Source organism: Heloderma suspectum, chromosome 3 (assembly GCF_057233095.1).
Source record: "Heloderma suspectum isolate Gila_16-S chromosome 3, 16-S_ref, whole genome shotgun sequence".
NCBI classification, from domain to species: Eukaryota; Metazoa; Chordata; class Lepidosauria; order Squamata; family Helodermatidae; genus Heloderma; species Heloderma suspectum.
The window spans coordinates 39,296,243-39,310,684 of NC_139460.1; the positions used below are offsets into that span (position 1 = coordinate 39,296,243).

At 43.4% G+C, this 14,442-nt stretch overlaps 1 protein-coding gene across 7 annotated transcripts in view; it reads left to right on the forward strand.

Moving 5' to 3' along the window:
* The first annotated feature begins 3,527 nt into the window (after positions 1-3,527).
* The window catches only part of BRCA2 (BRCA2 DNA repair associated), a 59,446-nt gene continuing 48,531 nt past the window's right edge, over positions 3,528-14,442 (forward strand). For 3 of the 7 annotated variants that reach the window (XR_014789021.1, XM_084842979.1, XM_084842983.1), the window contains exon 1: positions 10,242-10,728. Coding sequence is in view for 6 of the 7 variants with exons in the window: in XM_084842979.1 (XP_084699105.1) it covers positions 10,326-10,728 (403 nt within the window). In the remaining variant the exon portion in view is untranslated. Of the gene's footprint in view, positions 3,784-8,603; positions 8,709-10,241; positions 10,729-14,442 lie in introns of those variants that run through there. The other 4 variants (XM_084842980.1, XM_084842984.1, XM_084842985.1 and 1 more) reach the window with 3 other exon arrangements.

Below are 14,442 nucleotides of genomic sequence, written 5' to 3' on the forward strand. Positions count from 1 at the left end.
AATCAATACACCTCTGAGTACCAGGTGCTTGGGGGGAAAGCTACAGGTGATGCCATACACTTCTTGTGAACTACCAAAGGCATCTGACTTGCACTTGGTGGAAGCAGAAACCTGATGGCCTTATGTAAAAATTTTATCGACTTTTATTGAGGTGAGGCTCCCTGATGAAATAATTTAGGTAGTGACCAATATGTTTGTGGACCTTTTGTTGGCCAAGTGTCTTTTGCTTCTTGGGGGGTCATAACTTGAACTGACCAGCTTTTTTATATTGATTTTAAAATATTATAATGCCAAATTAATACAGCAATATACATTCCAATAATTGAAATACATTCTGCATTACATAAACAGAGTACATCCAGTCATATTTTTTTGAAAATGCAGGTTCCAAAAATTAATTAATATATTCCACCTTAAAATACATTTCCCAATGTTAGCTGTGCTTTCCATGCCTTCTTTAAACCATACTAAATGTGTAAGCTTTACCACGTATAATGTGGTACCATACTGTGTTTAGGCAGTCTTTAATTTGTGGGCCTTTGACATTTTTTACATTTTTATGCTAGCTAAATCAGAACTGTGATAATTAGATTGCCAACCAACTCATGGTTGGGAACAATGCAATGGCGTATAATTGCTTAGGAACATAGGAAGCTGCCTTATACTGAGTCAGACCATTGGTCCATCTAGCTGTTTATTGTCAACACTGTCAGCACTTCTCCAGGATTTCACACGAGTATTTCCAGCCCTACCTGGAGATGCCAGGAATTGCACCTGGCACCTTCTACATGTAAAACCATCTGCTCTACCACTGAGCTATGGCCTCTCCCTTGACATAGTCCAGATCCATCTTCAACTGGTTCTTTGGGAGCCCCCACCAAAGGAAGTGAGGTCAGTGGCTACTAAGAAGAGGGCCTTTTTGGTTGTGGTATCCCAGTTGTGAAATTAGCTCCCAGAGAGGCTTGTCTGGCACATACATTATGCTGTTTTTGGCACCGGGTGAAGACCTTTTCTCCCAGGCATTTTAGTTTTTTTCAGTTTGTTGTTTTAAACCTATTACTATATTTTAAATCTTCTGTAGACCTGTAGATCTTCAGACTCAACCACAGCATGCTTGATGTCAGAAAAACCCCTTAGGAATAAGGAGAGGATTAATTGGTAGTCAGGATCCCACAGAGATGATGCAGGGATGTAGCTCAGCCTCTATTTATTAGAGGTAGCCAGTAGATTTCCCCACTTGTGGGCCTTAAGCCCGCTTGGATATCTCAAGATACCTGAGAATCTGAATGGCTTGGAAACATGCAGAGCATGTACTGCCGCCTCCCATGGGAGGAGCCCATGTCCTGTCCTGCTTCCCCACCAAGAACTATCTGTGTCGAATCAACTCTCATCAGCCAATGTGTAACCCCAGAAAAGGACTTAGACACCTGATGCTTCCAATTCAACCTGCCTACACCTTTAACATTTTTTTCTGGTTTTTATTCTGTGTTCACCTTGTGCTTTGGGAATCATAGTACATACTATTCTTGCACACCTAACACCATCATGCCAGACATGCCAGCAACCACCACAAAGGATACCCTTGGAGGTCTCTCTGGACTTGGGGAAGCACTCTTGCCATTAAGGACTTACAGCAACTGGTTGTGATCAGCAGAAGATGACTAGCTTGGCACCACTGACCAGAAACAAGGCGAGGATGGGTTTGTTCCATTCTCTGTTTTTGGACACTTTCCTGACCTGAATCTCTAGACCTGTCATCCACCCCAGAAAGGACTTGCATGCTATAATTTATATTACTGTTGCCCACCAAAATCTCTTAGGCATGCAACCACCTTTCCAATGAACAATGTACACTGCTTCACTGCCTATGGCTTAACTTATAATATCAAAGATATTCCAAGAAAAATATTAGAAATATTAATCCATTATCTGGAAAAGATTGGTGTCCTGACCAGAAGAAAGGTAGAATATTCAGTCCAGACAAACTCCAAATTTCCAGGAACTAAGGCACAACTTTAATACAATTTTGTACAAAGGAGGCTTGATATGGTTACGTATAACTGAGAAAGTGTGGAGTAATGGTTAAAGTGTTGGACTGGTACTTGGGAGAGCTGGGTTCTAGTCGCCATTTGGCCATGCTGTTCACTGGATAACTTTGGGCCAGTCACTGACTCAGCTTAAGCTACCTCACAGGGTTGTGAGGATAAAGTGGAGAGAAGGACCGTGTGTATAAGCCACCTTGGGTTCCTTGCAAGAGGAAAAAGGCAGGATATAAATATAGCAATTAATTAATTAACTGAATACAGAGAACAATTCCTCATTTTCTATCATATCATGATTAGTCCTGTGATGATTGATTCAAGTAAGTATGAGTGTTGATAATTTCCTTTGAGGAAGAGTCATACTCAGGGCAAGGAATGCTTCTGGGTATTAAAGCCAATGGAGAATGTGTCTGAGTGGAATCTTCTAGGAGCCAGCTCCTTATACACTTCAAAATGGAGTCCGAGGTCCAAAAATGGAACACGAGAGATAAGCCAATGTGTGTAAGCCATACACTAGTGAGCAGCCTTCCAAATGTGTTGGACTACAACTCCCATCATCATTGGCTATTCGGGCTGGAGCTGATGGGAGTTGTATCCAAAACATCTAGAGGGAACCGTGTAAAGCAGTGAGACATACCTGGGGCAGTACTAGTAGGTTTACAGCTCAATCCTATACATGTTTCTCAGAAGGAAGACACAGAGTTTCATTTGGGTTTATTCCCAGGTAAATGGATATATGATCACAGTCTTTCCTTTAGATGAGAGAGAGAGAGCACCTGAAAAACTACACAATGTTGAAATAAAGGGGTGGGGTCAATGAATTATGCACTTTTTCATAAAGAAAAAAATACAGGATCAAACTCCTCTTGTTCTTTGACAGTTCCTATAACACCCCACACAAGAGAACAAAAAATAAGTTAACAAAGTTCCGTGGACTTGAGGCTTCATCCAGAAAAAAAAATGTCAACATGAAGAAAGGTCATGTCTCTCTTCCTCTGAAGTTGAAGGATGCTGCCTTGTATCTGGATGAATTTAGTAGAATTCTAGGGTTGGAGGATTATTTGTGGTGGATGTTGCCTCTGCTTCAGAGTCAGAACGGGGAAAAATTGGGTTACAATCAAGTTGAAAGAAGTTTCTGCATCTTGATGGATTCAGTCAAAAAGCTGCTTACTGAAACGTTCTGAAGATCTTGGGTTGTGTCCAATGTTAGCCTAACTTATGCCCCATTCATTTCAGTGAGCCTACTCTAAGTAGGACTAACGGTAGTTATAAGCCCTGGTCCTTAGGGGCACAACGCTCAGTTGTGAAAGGGCTCCACGCAAACACCCTTAGGCAACGGTACTTTTGCGACGCTGACAAAAACCATCCTCTAGTGAGGGCTAGCCCTCTCCTCGCTCTTAGAACTACATGTCCCATGATTCATGCGGGCAACGAGGATGGGCCCCCTCAGACAGCCACTCCTCTCCGCGTCCCGGACGATCGCCCAGTCTGACAGGAAGTGGTGGTGAGGGGCTGATGCATCCGTGCCCCTTCCCTCCGCCCCTACACTGGTATCCCCTGGCAGAGTCGGCTTGATTCCCGCCCGTGGCGCTGCGCTTCGGTAGGAATGTCCCTGGGACGGCTGGGGAGAGGAGGAGGAGACGCCGCGCCATTTTCACCACTGCGCATGCGTTGGCGAGATTTGGCGCCAGAGTGTGTATTTTGAGGAGGAGGCGCCGTTGCTGAGGCGAGACGGAGGCTGGTCAGTGCGGGGGCATCGTTTCGCTCGCTTTGGGGGACGGGTTGGTGGCGGTGGTAGCAAATTAACCTCCTTCACCCACAGTTCTTTCTTCGTTGCTTTCCGTAGCCGTCTGTCCGCTGGCTTCCGGTGGGCGTTTTATTTTCTATCTAACTTTCCTCACTATTCCCCCCTCCCCCGAAAAGCGCTAGCCGAGGGGAGACGATATGGTGAAGTAAAACCCTCTGGACCAGGCTTCCCCAACCTGGCCCCTCCGGGCGTGTTGGGCTGCAACTCCCAGCATCTCCCAGGCAGCCATGCTTTTGTTGTTGTTGTTGTTGTTGTTCAGTCGTATCCGACTTCGTGACCCCCTGGACCATAGCACGCCAGGCCCTCTTGTCCTGAGCTCTCTCCCGGAGCGTGCTCAAGTCCATATTCATTGCATCGGTGATGCTATCTCGCCATCTCATCCTCTGCCGTCCCCTTCTCCTTTTGCCTTCAATCTTTCCCAGCATCAGGTCTTTTCCAGTGACTTTTCTCTTCGCATTAGGTGGCCAAAATATTTGAGCTTCAGCTTCAGGATCTGTCCTTCCAATGAGACGATATCTCCAGGGCATGCTGGGAGTTGTAGTCCAAAAACTGCTGGAGGGCCAGGGGAAGGCTGATCACGAGGGTTTTACTCCACGAAGTGGGATGGAGGGCCACTGCAAAACCGTCCCCCCAAACCCTTCTGGATCAATCTTCCCTCAGGTTGGGGTTTATGGGAGTTGTGGTTCAACACATCTGGAGAGCACCAGTTTGGGGAAGGCTGCCCTAGATATACGTAGGGGGTTACATTTACTTGCTGCTGAAGGTAAATATATTCTGCATGGACTGTTGAGCAGCACCAGTTTTGGTCACGACACAATTCTAAACATGTTTACTCAAGAGTCAAACAACAGGCTCCTTGCAAGGAAGGGCAGGATATAAATGAATGAATGAATGAATTCACACTTACATTGGATCCTCATTGACAATCTGCCAGTTTTCCCACTTTCAAAAGACTTTTAGATCTCTTTCACGGTCTGCTGGCATCCTTAAATTTGGCTGTCTCACTGCTCATCCATGACTGGATAATTTATGAATGAGTTAACTAGTTACAATACATTTTGGTGGGAACACTGCTTCCTTCCGTTATGAAAATTGTTTGCTTATAGCAGGGAGAAATGTGGCTCTCCAGATGTTGTTGGATTCCAGCCACAGCCAGCTTGGCCAGTGATTGAGACTATGGGAGTCATTGTCCAACAACATCAAGGGCCACAGGTCCCCCACCCCTGGTTTGTAGCTAATGGGTTGTCTCAAATCTTAGTCCTAGTTAGAGTAGACCAATTGAAATGAATGGGACTTGAGTTAAACTCATTAGATACACCCATTCTGTCCTTCCTGTATTTTTTTTTCCATCGGAGGAGCCTCAGCAGGATCCTAGCTCAGCAAGAATCTGCTGTATGTTTAATAACCTCAGCTTTAATAATGCTGCCTACCAGTTTACCTGCTAATTAATGTAACCCTTTGTCACTCACTGTAATATATCTTTTTCAGATGGCTTCTGTGAAAGCAATGTGGACATGTTAAGGTTACAATTCCCCTTCTACCCAAAATACACAGAAACAGTTTATTGTTCCTGTAATAATGTAACTCATAACTTTCAAGCAATTTGTTTCAAACATATATTCTTACTGAGCAAGAATCAGCGTGGCTTCCGCAAAGGGAAGCTTTGCCTAATCATTATTTTAGAATTCTTTGTGCCAACAAATATATAGACAGACATTATAGACTTGGACTTTACGTATGACAGCCCCACAAATGTCCTCTGATATAAAGACAGAAAGCAAAATGATTCCTACAATATTGTAAAATGGACAGTTCTGAGACAACACATCAATTGAAATTAAAAGTGCTTAACTGTAGCTGGATAAGATTGTGTGCAAGCATTTTTTTTTTACTGATGTGAAGGGGTTATGGTAGCTGCTGCTGATGCAGTAGCCCTAACCCATCAGTTGTGCTGGTGTTTCATACTTCATCAGTTCAATTTATAAGGGGGACTTTACCTTGATCAGACCAAAGGCCCATCCAGCATTCTGTTTCCCACAGGGGCCAACACAATGCTTCTGGGAAGCCCACAATCAGGGTGTGAAGACAACATGACTATTGCTCCCTGACTATCGCTCCCCAGCTAATGATATTTAGAGACATACTGCCTATGAATCTGGAGGTTCTGTAAAGTCAACTTGACTAATAGCCAGTTTATTCATTTATTTTATTTGTACCCCACCATTGTACCAAGAAAATGGCACTCAAGGTGGCTTGTAATCATAGACAGATAAAACTTTATTAAAACAATACTAAAACACATACATTAAAACTACAACAGGATAAAAACACCCAATCTTGTAGACCTACTTATACACCAAATGCCTGTTTGAATAAAAACTGTTTAATAGATCTATCAATTAATCTTGTTTTAGTCATCTAAGGTAGTGCCATAAATTCTATAAATCAGTTAACAGTTATGCAAAGTAGTACTTCTTATTGTCTGCTGTGAATCTCTTGCCAATCAATCGCATTGGATGACTCTAATATAAGAAGAAAAATTTCCCTCTACCCACTTTCTCCACACCATGCATTCACCAGCAATCATGGTAATTGCTCTGGCTGAAAGGACAGTTTTACCATTTTTTGCACAAAGTGACTTGTAAGTAAGTTCTCTTGAAGCTGTGGAGCACAAAGTTTGTAGTTCAGTTCTCACCTCAGCCATTGGGTTTGCATGACACAAGAGTGGTTAATAAGCCATGGTGGCCACCCCTGCAAGTGCTGGCTGATTTCCCTAATTACCCTTGCCAGACACAGATTGCTGTGATGTCTGAATCCAGTGAGGATGAGTGGCTGGGGTGGTTGACAGACCACCCAGAACCCATGGTCTATTGTAGGGTTAACAAATCACCCCAGCCACCTACCCTCACCAGGTTCAGATGTCATGACAACTGGTGCTTGGCGAGAGTAATTTGGGAATTCAGCCGGCATGGGTAGGGGTGGTTAACAATATACTGAGGATTATTAACCACCCTTCCAGGTTTGGAAGGTGCAAACCTGAACTTAGGCAAGAAACTATTCTCTCGGTATCAGTCCACAAATCAGCAAAATGGGGGTAATACTAGCCGATTTTACAAAACTGTTGTAAGGATTATTGAGGTAGTATGTGAATGTTTTAAAAGGTTTTAACCATTTCCAAATTAGTGTATCTGCTACGCAGATATTAATCTATGACGGAAGTTTCAATTTTTCAAGAAGTTTCTGTGAAAGTATATTTCATTTAAGAACCTTAACTGTTTATATCAAATTCATTATTTGAGATACATGTTGTATCATAGAACAGTATTCCCTAACCTGGTGCCCTCCAGATGTTTTGAACTACAACTCCCAGCATTCCTGACCATTGCCCATGCTGGCTCAGACTGATGGAAAGTGAAGTCGAAAACATCTGGAGGATACCAGATTGAGGAAGCCTGATATAGACAATGGTTTGGATCCAGCAAAAGTCTCCCATGGGTGGAAGGGCTTTTTCAGCAGGAGGCTTTTAATCGCGCAGAGTTTTCTGCTGGTTGAACAGGGGAGGTGGCGATCTTTCCAGATTTCCCCCTTCTCCTGCAGTTCCCCATGGCCACTGAAAATCTGTTCTGGAGAGTTGGGGGCCTTCTGAAACAGAAGGGAGTGTGGTTCTGGGGGCTGGAGAGGGACAAGGAATCAGTAAAAATTGCCCTTTCTGTCAGTGGGAGCATTATGAGCAAGAACTCCAGTTGTGGATGTTCCCACTAGCAGAATAAAAACTTGATCCAACCATGTCACTGATATTTCTTGACTGTATAGCTGAAGTTTGAGTGTGCAGTATAAATAAATATTGTTTGGTCATGGTTTAGGTTCCTGTTGAATAAACCAATATTAAAGCATAGTTCCCTGTTTCAGATGTAAGATGGAAACTGTAGCTTAAGCAGACCAGAATCAAAGCTGGTGTGCAAAGAGAGGGGAAAAAGCAACAAGGGATTGTGCAGCCCCAGTGCTTGTGCTTGGCTTAATAAACTGTGGTTCATTAAACCAGGAATGTTATGTCCAAACCAGGCCACTGATTGATGTTCAGATCTTCATTTAACCAGTCTGCTTTGTGCAACTCAATCCTTGTTTTTGGGGGTCACAATAATTCTCTATATTGTAGAACTGTTTCAGTCAAAAAGTTAAACCATACATAAATACATAAAGCTACTCACACCTGGGATTTGTTGCACCTGGGATGTTCCCTCCTCTGGAGTAATTGCACAGGGTTTTGATGGTGCATCAGGTGCCTCCTGACTAGGGGAAGCTCTGTATCACATTTGGTCCTGATCCTGCAAACTTCCAGTCCTTTAGAGCCACCACCCCTTTGTCAGGGTGATGCTGGAATTGCTGAATTAAGCCCCTGTACTTCACACCTCTCCCGTCTCATTGGGATATTGTGGAAGGTTAAAACAGGCTGCTGCGATGTTGTCAATGGGTGAAACAGCACTACTGCTCTGGTGGGAGGACTGCAGGGGGCGGGGGATGACTCAGATTATGCACAGTAGCTTAATAAGCTATTCACAGTAGCTTATTAGCCTGGTTATATGGTGGGGCATCATGGACTATTTAAAAAATAAGCTACTGCGAGTCGCTCATTAAGCCACCGTAGCTTAAAGTGATATCTGGATGCAGCCAATGCCAAAGTAATTGAGAAATAGAGTTTGTACCAAATATGATGGTGTAAGATACAATGAGAACATTGTAATATTATTTTGCAGGTTTACATAACAGTGCTGGCAATGCTATGGCTAAGAAAAAGGTTGACACATGTGGGGACAAGCCATCATTCTTTGAAATATTCAAATCACGATGCAGTGAAACAGGTAGCACTTAAATTTATAGAACTCAGACATTTATCCAAAATATGCTGCTGTGAGTAATCCTGTTCAATAAATTGTGGGTTTGAGTAGAGCTATTTTTCAACTGTTTCATTACTTTACTGTGTTACTAAGGTCCATTTTATTACTACACAATATCACTTGTTCTAGATTTTCTGGTATTTGTGTTACCATATGCATGGATGATAGAAACTGACGTAAGAGACATGCCAACCTAGCAGTTCGAAAGCAAGAAATTGCAAGTAGATAAATAGGTACCGCTTCGGCGGGAAAGGTAACAGCGTTCCGTGCACCTCGGTGTTCAGTCATGCCGGCCACATGACCACGGAAGCGTCTTCGGACAGCGCTGGCTCTTTGGCTTAGAAACGGGGATGAGCACCGCACCCTAGAGTCGGACACGACTGGTTGGGGACACCTTTACCTTTACCTTTTTACTAATATGAAGCTAATACCTTAGGGTAGGCACCTGCAAAGCACCATGTACATGGATACCACTATATGAATAAATAATAATAATAATAATAATAATAATAATAATAAATCAAACTTATCAGAGTATATAGTGTGGGCCAAAATGTCAAGTGATATTAAATGTATCTGCATGTGGGCAGGTTTTTAAAATTCAGGTTTAATCAGTGGGGTGGGGAGAGGGATGGTGCTGATAATTAATCTGATCAGAGCAGGTGTGGAGGGTGAATTTAACCCTTACTTTCCTTGCTGTAGTCCAGAGGGAACTCATCTGAACCTAGTATTTGCTTGGAGGTGGGGGTCAGATATCCTGGTGTCAGTATATGATACTTGGAGTTGTCATTAATATTTTTTAGTACAATTCAGTTGAGGGTTGAAGAGCAGAAACATTGTTCCTGTTGCAAATAATGGGTTGTATCGAACAGCTGACCAAGTGGATGGTTGCTCACACAACTGATTTCCCCTCCCCTCTTACCCCCCGCAGGCCTGCCGAAAGCCTCTTCAAATGGTCGAGGGACCACTTGAACAGTGTGAGCTGTATCATGGGTGACTGCAGTGGGAGAGGGGAATTGCCTCAGTTTGGGCAGACACACCTTGCTTTAGTGGAGGATGTAGGGTGTGTGTGTACACATTATGAAGGAACTGTCTTTTGGTCTAGGTTAAAATGAAGAGGCATTGGAGTATCAATGAAGGACATTTATACAATTTACACTCTGGTCAGCAACTGGTTTACTCTGATTTTTATTTTGGATTTATTATGATTTAAACATTTAAAGGTTTATTGTATCTTATGGTTTTAATTTTTATTAATCACCCAGGGCGCTTTGGCTATTGGGCAGTATAGAAGCGTAATAAATACAAGTTGCATGTTAATTTTTAAGCCCTTCTCTTCTCAAATGGTAGCTGAGCTAACTAGTGGACTACTTCCGCAGCAATTTTCCAAATTTCCTGCCTGCCATCTCTCTGTGTTGGCTACTTTCTGTTGGCATAATTTTGAGCATTGCTTATGAAAACCCAAAATGTGGCACTGTATCGCTGGCAAATCTGAGTTTGAGGAGATTTCTTTCTTCAGAAAGAAGAAGTCGTTCTGCAAAACTTTGGGGTTGAGAATTGATTATATCATGCTGTCTCAGGATGTACCTTCTCTGCTCAGCTACATGTGAGACTGACGAATTCAAGATTATGGTATATGATGTATTATACATTATGTGGAGGGTATTGTCATCCCTTAGTGATATTTTCTTAATGTATCATGGTGTCCTGAATAATGTATTGCTTTTCTTAGACTTAGGGCCAATAAGTCTCAACTGGTTTGAAGAACTCAGTTCAGAAGCTCCACCTTATGACTTTAAAAGACCAGAAAACCCTGAACATAACACTAGATGTCTGGATCAAAGTATATTTAAAACACCAAAGGGGAAGCTGTCTACAAGTAGCCCATCAGCATCAACTCCAATGATTTTTAAAGAACGAAATAAAACTATACCATTATTTGCTTCTCCCACAGAAGAACTGGGCCCAAGCAACACAGAAACAGGTGAAAAGCTTTACATGTATGATTTAGAAGTTTAAAGGGGGATGTATCGCAATAATATGATCAGAAAATTTCTTACGCAAAAAGCAGATAGTATGAAGTTACAAGTGGGACATTCAGCAAAAAGTTACAGTGTAGAGTTCCCATGTTCAGGGTTCTAGCCAACCAGCCGTGCCATCTTCCGGGATACAACATTCCATTCCCCTTATCCCTGCTTTACTGTCTTCCCCACTACACACACACACACACCAGTCAGCTGTGCTCAAGAGGGAGGTATCAGTAGATTCAAGGAAATCCTGATGTTTGCAGAAGTACAAACATTATTTAGAGAGAACCCTAAGAAGGAATCCTCCATCAACCCAGTGAGGTTTGAGCATGCTCAGTGGCCATAATATGCTGACTGACTTGAGTTTGGGGGATGGAAAATGGGGGAGAGGGAATGGAATGGAGAGGCTGGAATTCTGAAGAGGGAGTACTCCAAGCTGCAACTTTTTGTTACATGTCCTGCCTGTTAAGAGCCATGCTGGATCAGACCAAGGTCCATCTAGTCCAGCATTCTGTTCACACAGTGGCCAACCAGCTGCCCGTGGGTAACCCACAAGCAGGATATGAGGGTAACAATACCTTCCCACCCATGTTCCCCAGCAATTGGTATACATAGGCATACTGCCTCTTATACTGGAAGTAGCATATAGCCATCAGGACTAGTAGCCATTGATAGCTTTCTCCTCCAGAAGTTTGTCCAATTCCTCTTTAAAGTCAAATTGGTGCCCATCACTACATCTTGTAGTAGTGAATTCCATAATTTAACTATGTGCTGTGTGAAGAAATGCTTCCTTTTATCTGTCCTGAAGCTCCCACCAACCAACTTCATGGGATGATGCCGGGTTGCAGTATATGAGAGAGGGAGAAAAATGTCTCCCTATCCACTTGTTCCACACCATTCATAATTTTGTATACCTCTATCATGTGTCCCCTTACTCACCTCTTTTCTAAGCTGAATAGTCCCAGTTTTAGATTCAAAGATTCATAGAATAGTAGGGTTGGAAGGGGCCTACAAGGCCATCAAGTCCAACCCCCTGCTCAATGCAGGAATCCAAGTCAGAGCATCCCTGACAAATGGCTGTCCAGCCTCGTCTTGAAGGCCTCCAGTGTGGGAGAGCCCACCACCTCCCCAGGTAATGGGTTCCATTGTCGTATTGCTCTTACAGTCAGGAAGTTTTCCTGATGTTCAGCCGGAATCTGGCTTCCTGTAACTTGAGCCCATTATTCCGTGTCCTGCACTCTGGGATGATCAAGAAGAGATCCTGGCCTTCTTCTCTGTGACAACCTTTCAAGTACTTGAAGAGCGCTATCATATCTCCCCTCAGTCTTCTCTTCTCAAGGCTAAACATGCCCAGTTCTTTCAGTCTCTCTTCATAGGGCTTTCCTTCCAGTCCCCTGATCATCTTTGTTGCCCTCCTCTGAACCCTCTCCAGTTTGTCTGCATCTTTCTTAAAGTGTGGTGCCCAGAACTGGACACAGTACTCCAGATGAGGCCTAACCAGTTGTGAGTAGAGGGGAACTAGTACTTCCCGGGATTTGGAAGTGATGCTTCTATGAATGCAGCCCAAAATAGCATTTGCCTTTTTTGCAGCCACATCACACTGTTGGCTCATGTTCAGCTTGTGATTGACAACGATTCCAAGATCCTTCTCACTTGTAGTGTGGTTGAGCCATGTATCCCCCATCTTGTAACTGTGCATTTGGTTTCTTTTTCCTAGGTGCAGAACTTGGCATTTGTCCCTATTAAATGTCATTCTGTTGTTTTCTGCCGAGCGCTCCAGTCTATCCAGATCACTTTGAATTTTGTTTCTGTCTTCCAAAGTATTAGCTATCCCTCCCAATTTTGTGTCATCTGCAAATTTGATCAGCATTCCCTGCACCTCCTCCTCCAAGTCATTAATAAAAATGTTGAAGAGCACCGGGCCCAGGACTGAGCCCTGCGGTACCCCACTCGTTAACCTCTCCCCAGTTTGAGAAGGTCCCATTGATAAGCACTCTTTGAGTCCGATTCTGTAGCCAACTGTGGATCCACCGGACCGTTGTTTCATCTAGCCCACTTGGAGCTAGTTTGCTCATCAGGATATCATGGGGCACTTTGTCGAAAGCTTTGCTGAAGTCGAGGTATATGATGTCTACAGCATTCCCACGGTCTACAAGGGAGGTTACTTGATAAAAAAATGAGATCAGATTTGTCTGGCAGGACTTGTTTTTGACAAATCCATGTTGGCTTCGAGTAATCACTGCATTGTTGTCAAGGTGCTTCCAGATGGATTGCTTTATGATCTGCTCCAGAATTTTCCCAGGGATTGATGTCAGACTGACTGGTCTGTAGTTCCCAGGTTCCTCCTTTTTACCCTTTTTGAAGATAGGGACAACGTTAGCCCTCCTCCAGTCATCTGGCACTTCCCCCGTCCTCCATGATTTCTCAAAGAGAATAGACAGCGGTTCTGAGAGTTCTTCTGCCAGTTCCTTTATGACTCTAGGATGCAGTTCATCTGGCCCTGGAGATTTGAACTCATTCAAAGTAATGAGGTGTTCCTTGACCATATGCCTGTCGATCTCAAGCTGCAATCCTGCCCCTTCAGCCTGTACTTGGCCTTTGCCAGGGGGGTCATAGACCCTCTTTTGGGAGAAGACTGAGCCAAAGTAGGAATTGAGCACCTCTGCCTTTTCTTTGTCATCTGTTATTGTTTTGCCATCCTTATTTAATAGCTGAACCACCATTTCTTTCCTCTGCCTTTTACTATGCACGTAGCTGAAGAAAGCCTTTTTGTTGTTTTTAACATCCCTTGCTAACCTCAGCTCATTCTCAGCTTTAGCCTTCCTGACGCCATCCCTGCAATTCTGTGCTATCTGCCTGTACTCTTCCTTTGTTACTTGGCCTTCTTTCCACTTCCTATATGTGTCCTTTTTTGTTTTCAGGTCATCCCTAAGCTTTTTGTGAAGCCACATTGGCTTCTTCTGTTGTCTTCCACCTTTTCTTCTTGTTGGAATTGCTTGTGATTGTGCCTTGAGAATTTCCTTTTTTAAAAGCTCCCACCCATCTTGGACTCCTTTTCTCGCTAGCATCGCTTGCCATGGGACCTTACTGATCATTGTTCTGAGTTTAATCAAATCAGCTTTCCTAAAATCCAGGGTATGCGTTTGACTACACTCGGCTTTTGCTTCCCTTAGAACCAAGAACTCGAGTACAACATGGTCGCTTTCCCCCAGAGTTCCTGTAACTGCTACTTTATCCACTAAATCATCTCTGTTGGTTAGGATCAAGTCAAGGATAGCCGATCCTCTAGTTCCTTCCTCTACTTTCTGTAGGAGGAAGTTATCCGCCACACAAGTCAGGAATTTCCTGGAGGGGCCATGTTTTGCCGAATTTGTCTCCCAACAAATATCGGGGAAATTGAAGTCCCCCATTACTACTACATCATGCTTCCTTAAAACATTGGCAATTTGCTTTTCAAAAGTTTCATCCTTGTCTTCTCCTTGATTGGGTAGCCGGTAGTAGACTCCGACCACCAGGTTCCTTTTATTCTTTGCTCCATTTATTTCAACCCAGATGCTCTCGATGGGGCTACAGGAGGAAGCTCCTCCTCCTGTATTTCTGTGCAGAGATATGTATTTTTCACATACAGTGCAACCCCACCTCCCTTTCTGTTCCTCCTGTTCTTTTTGAAC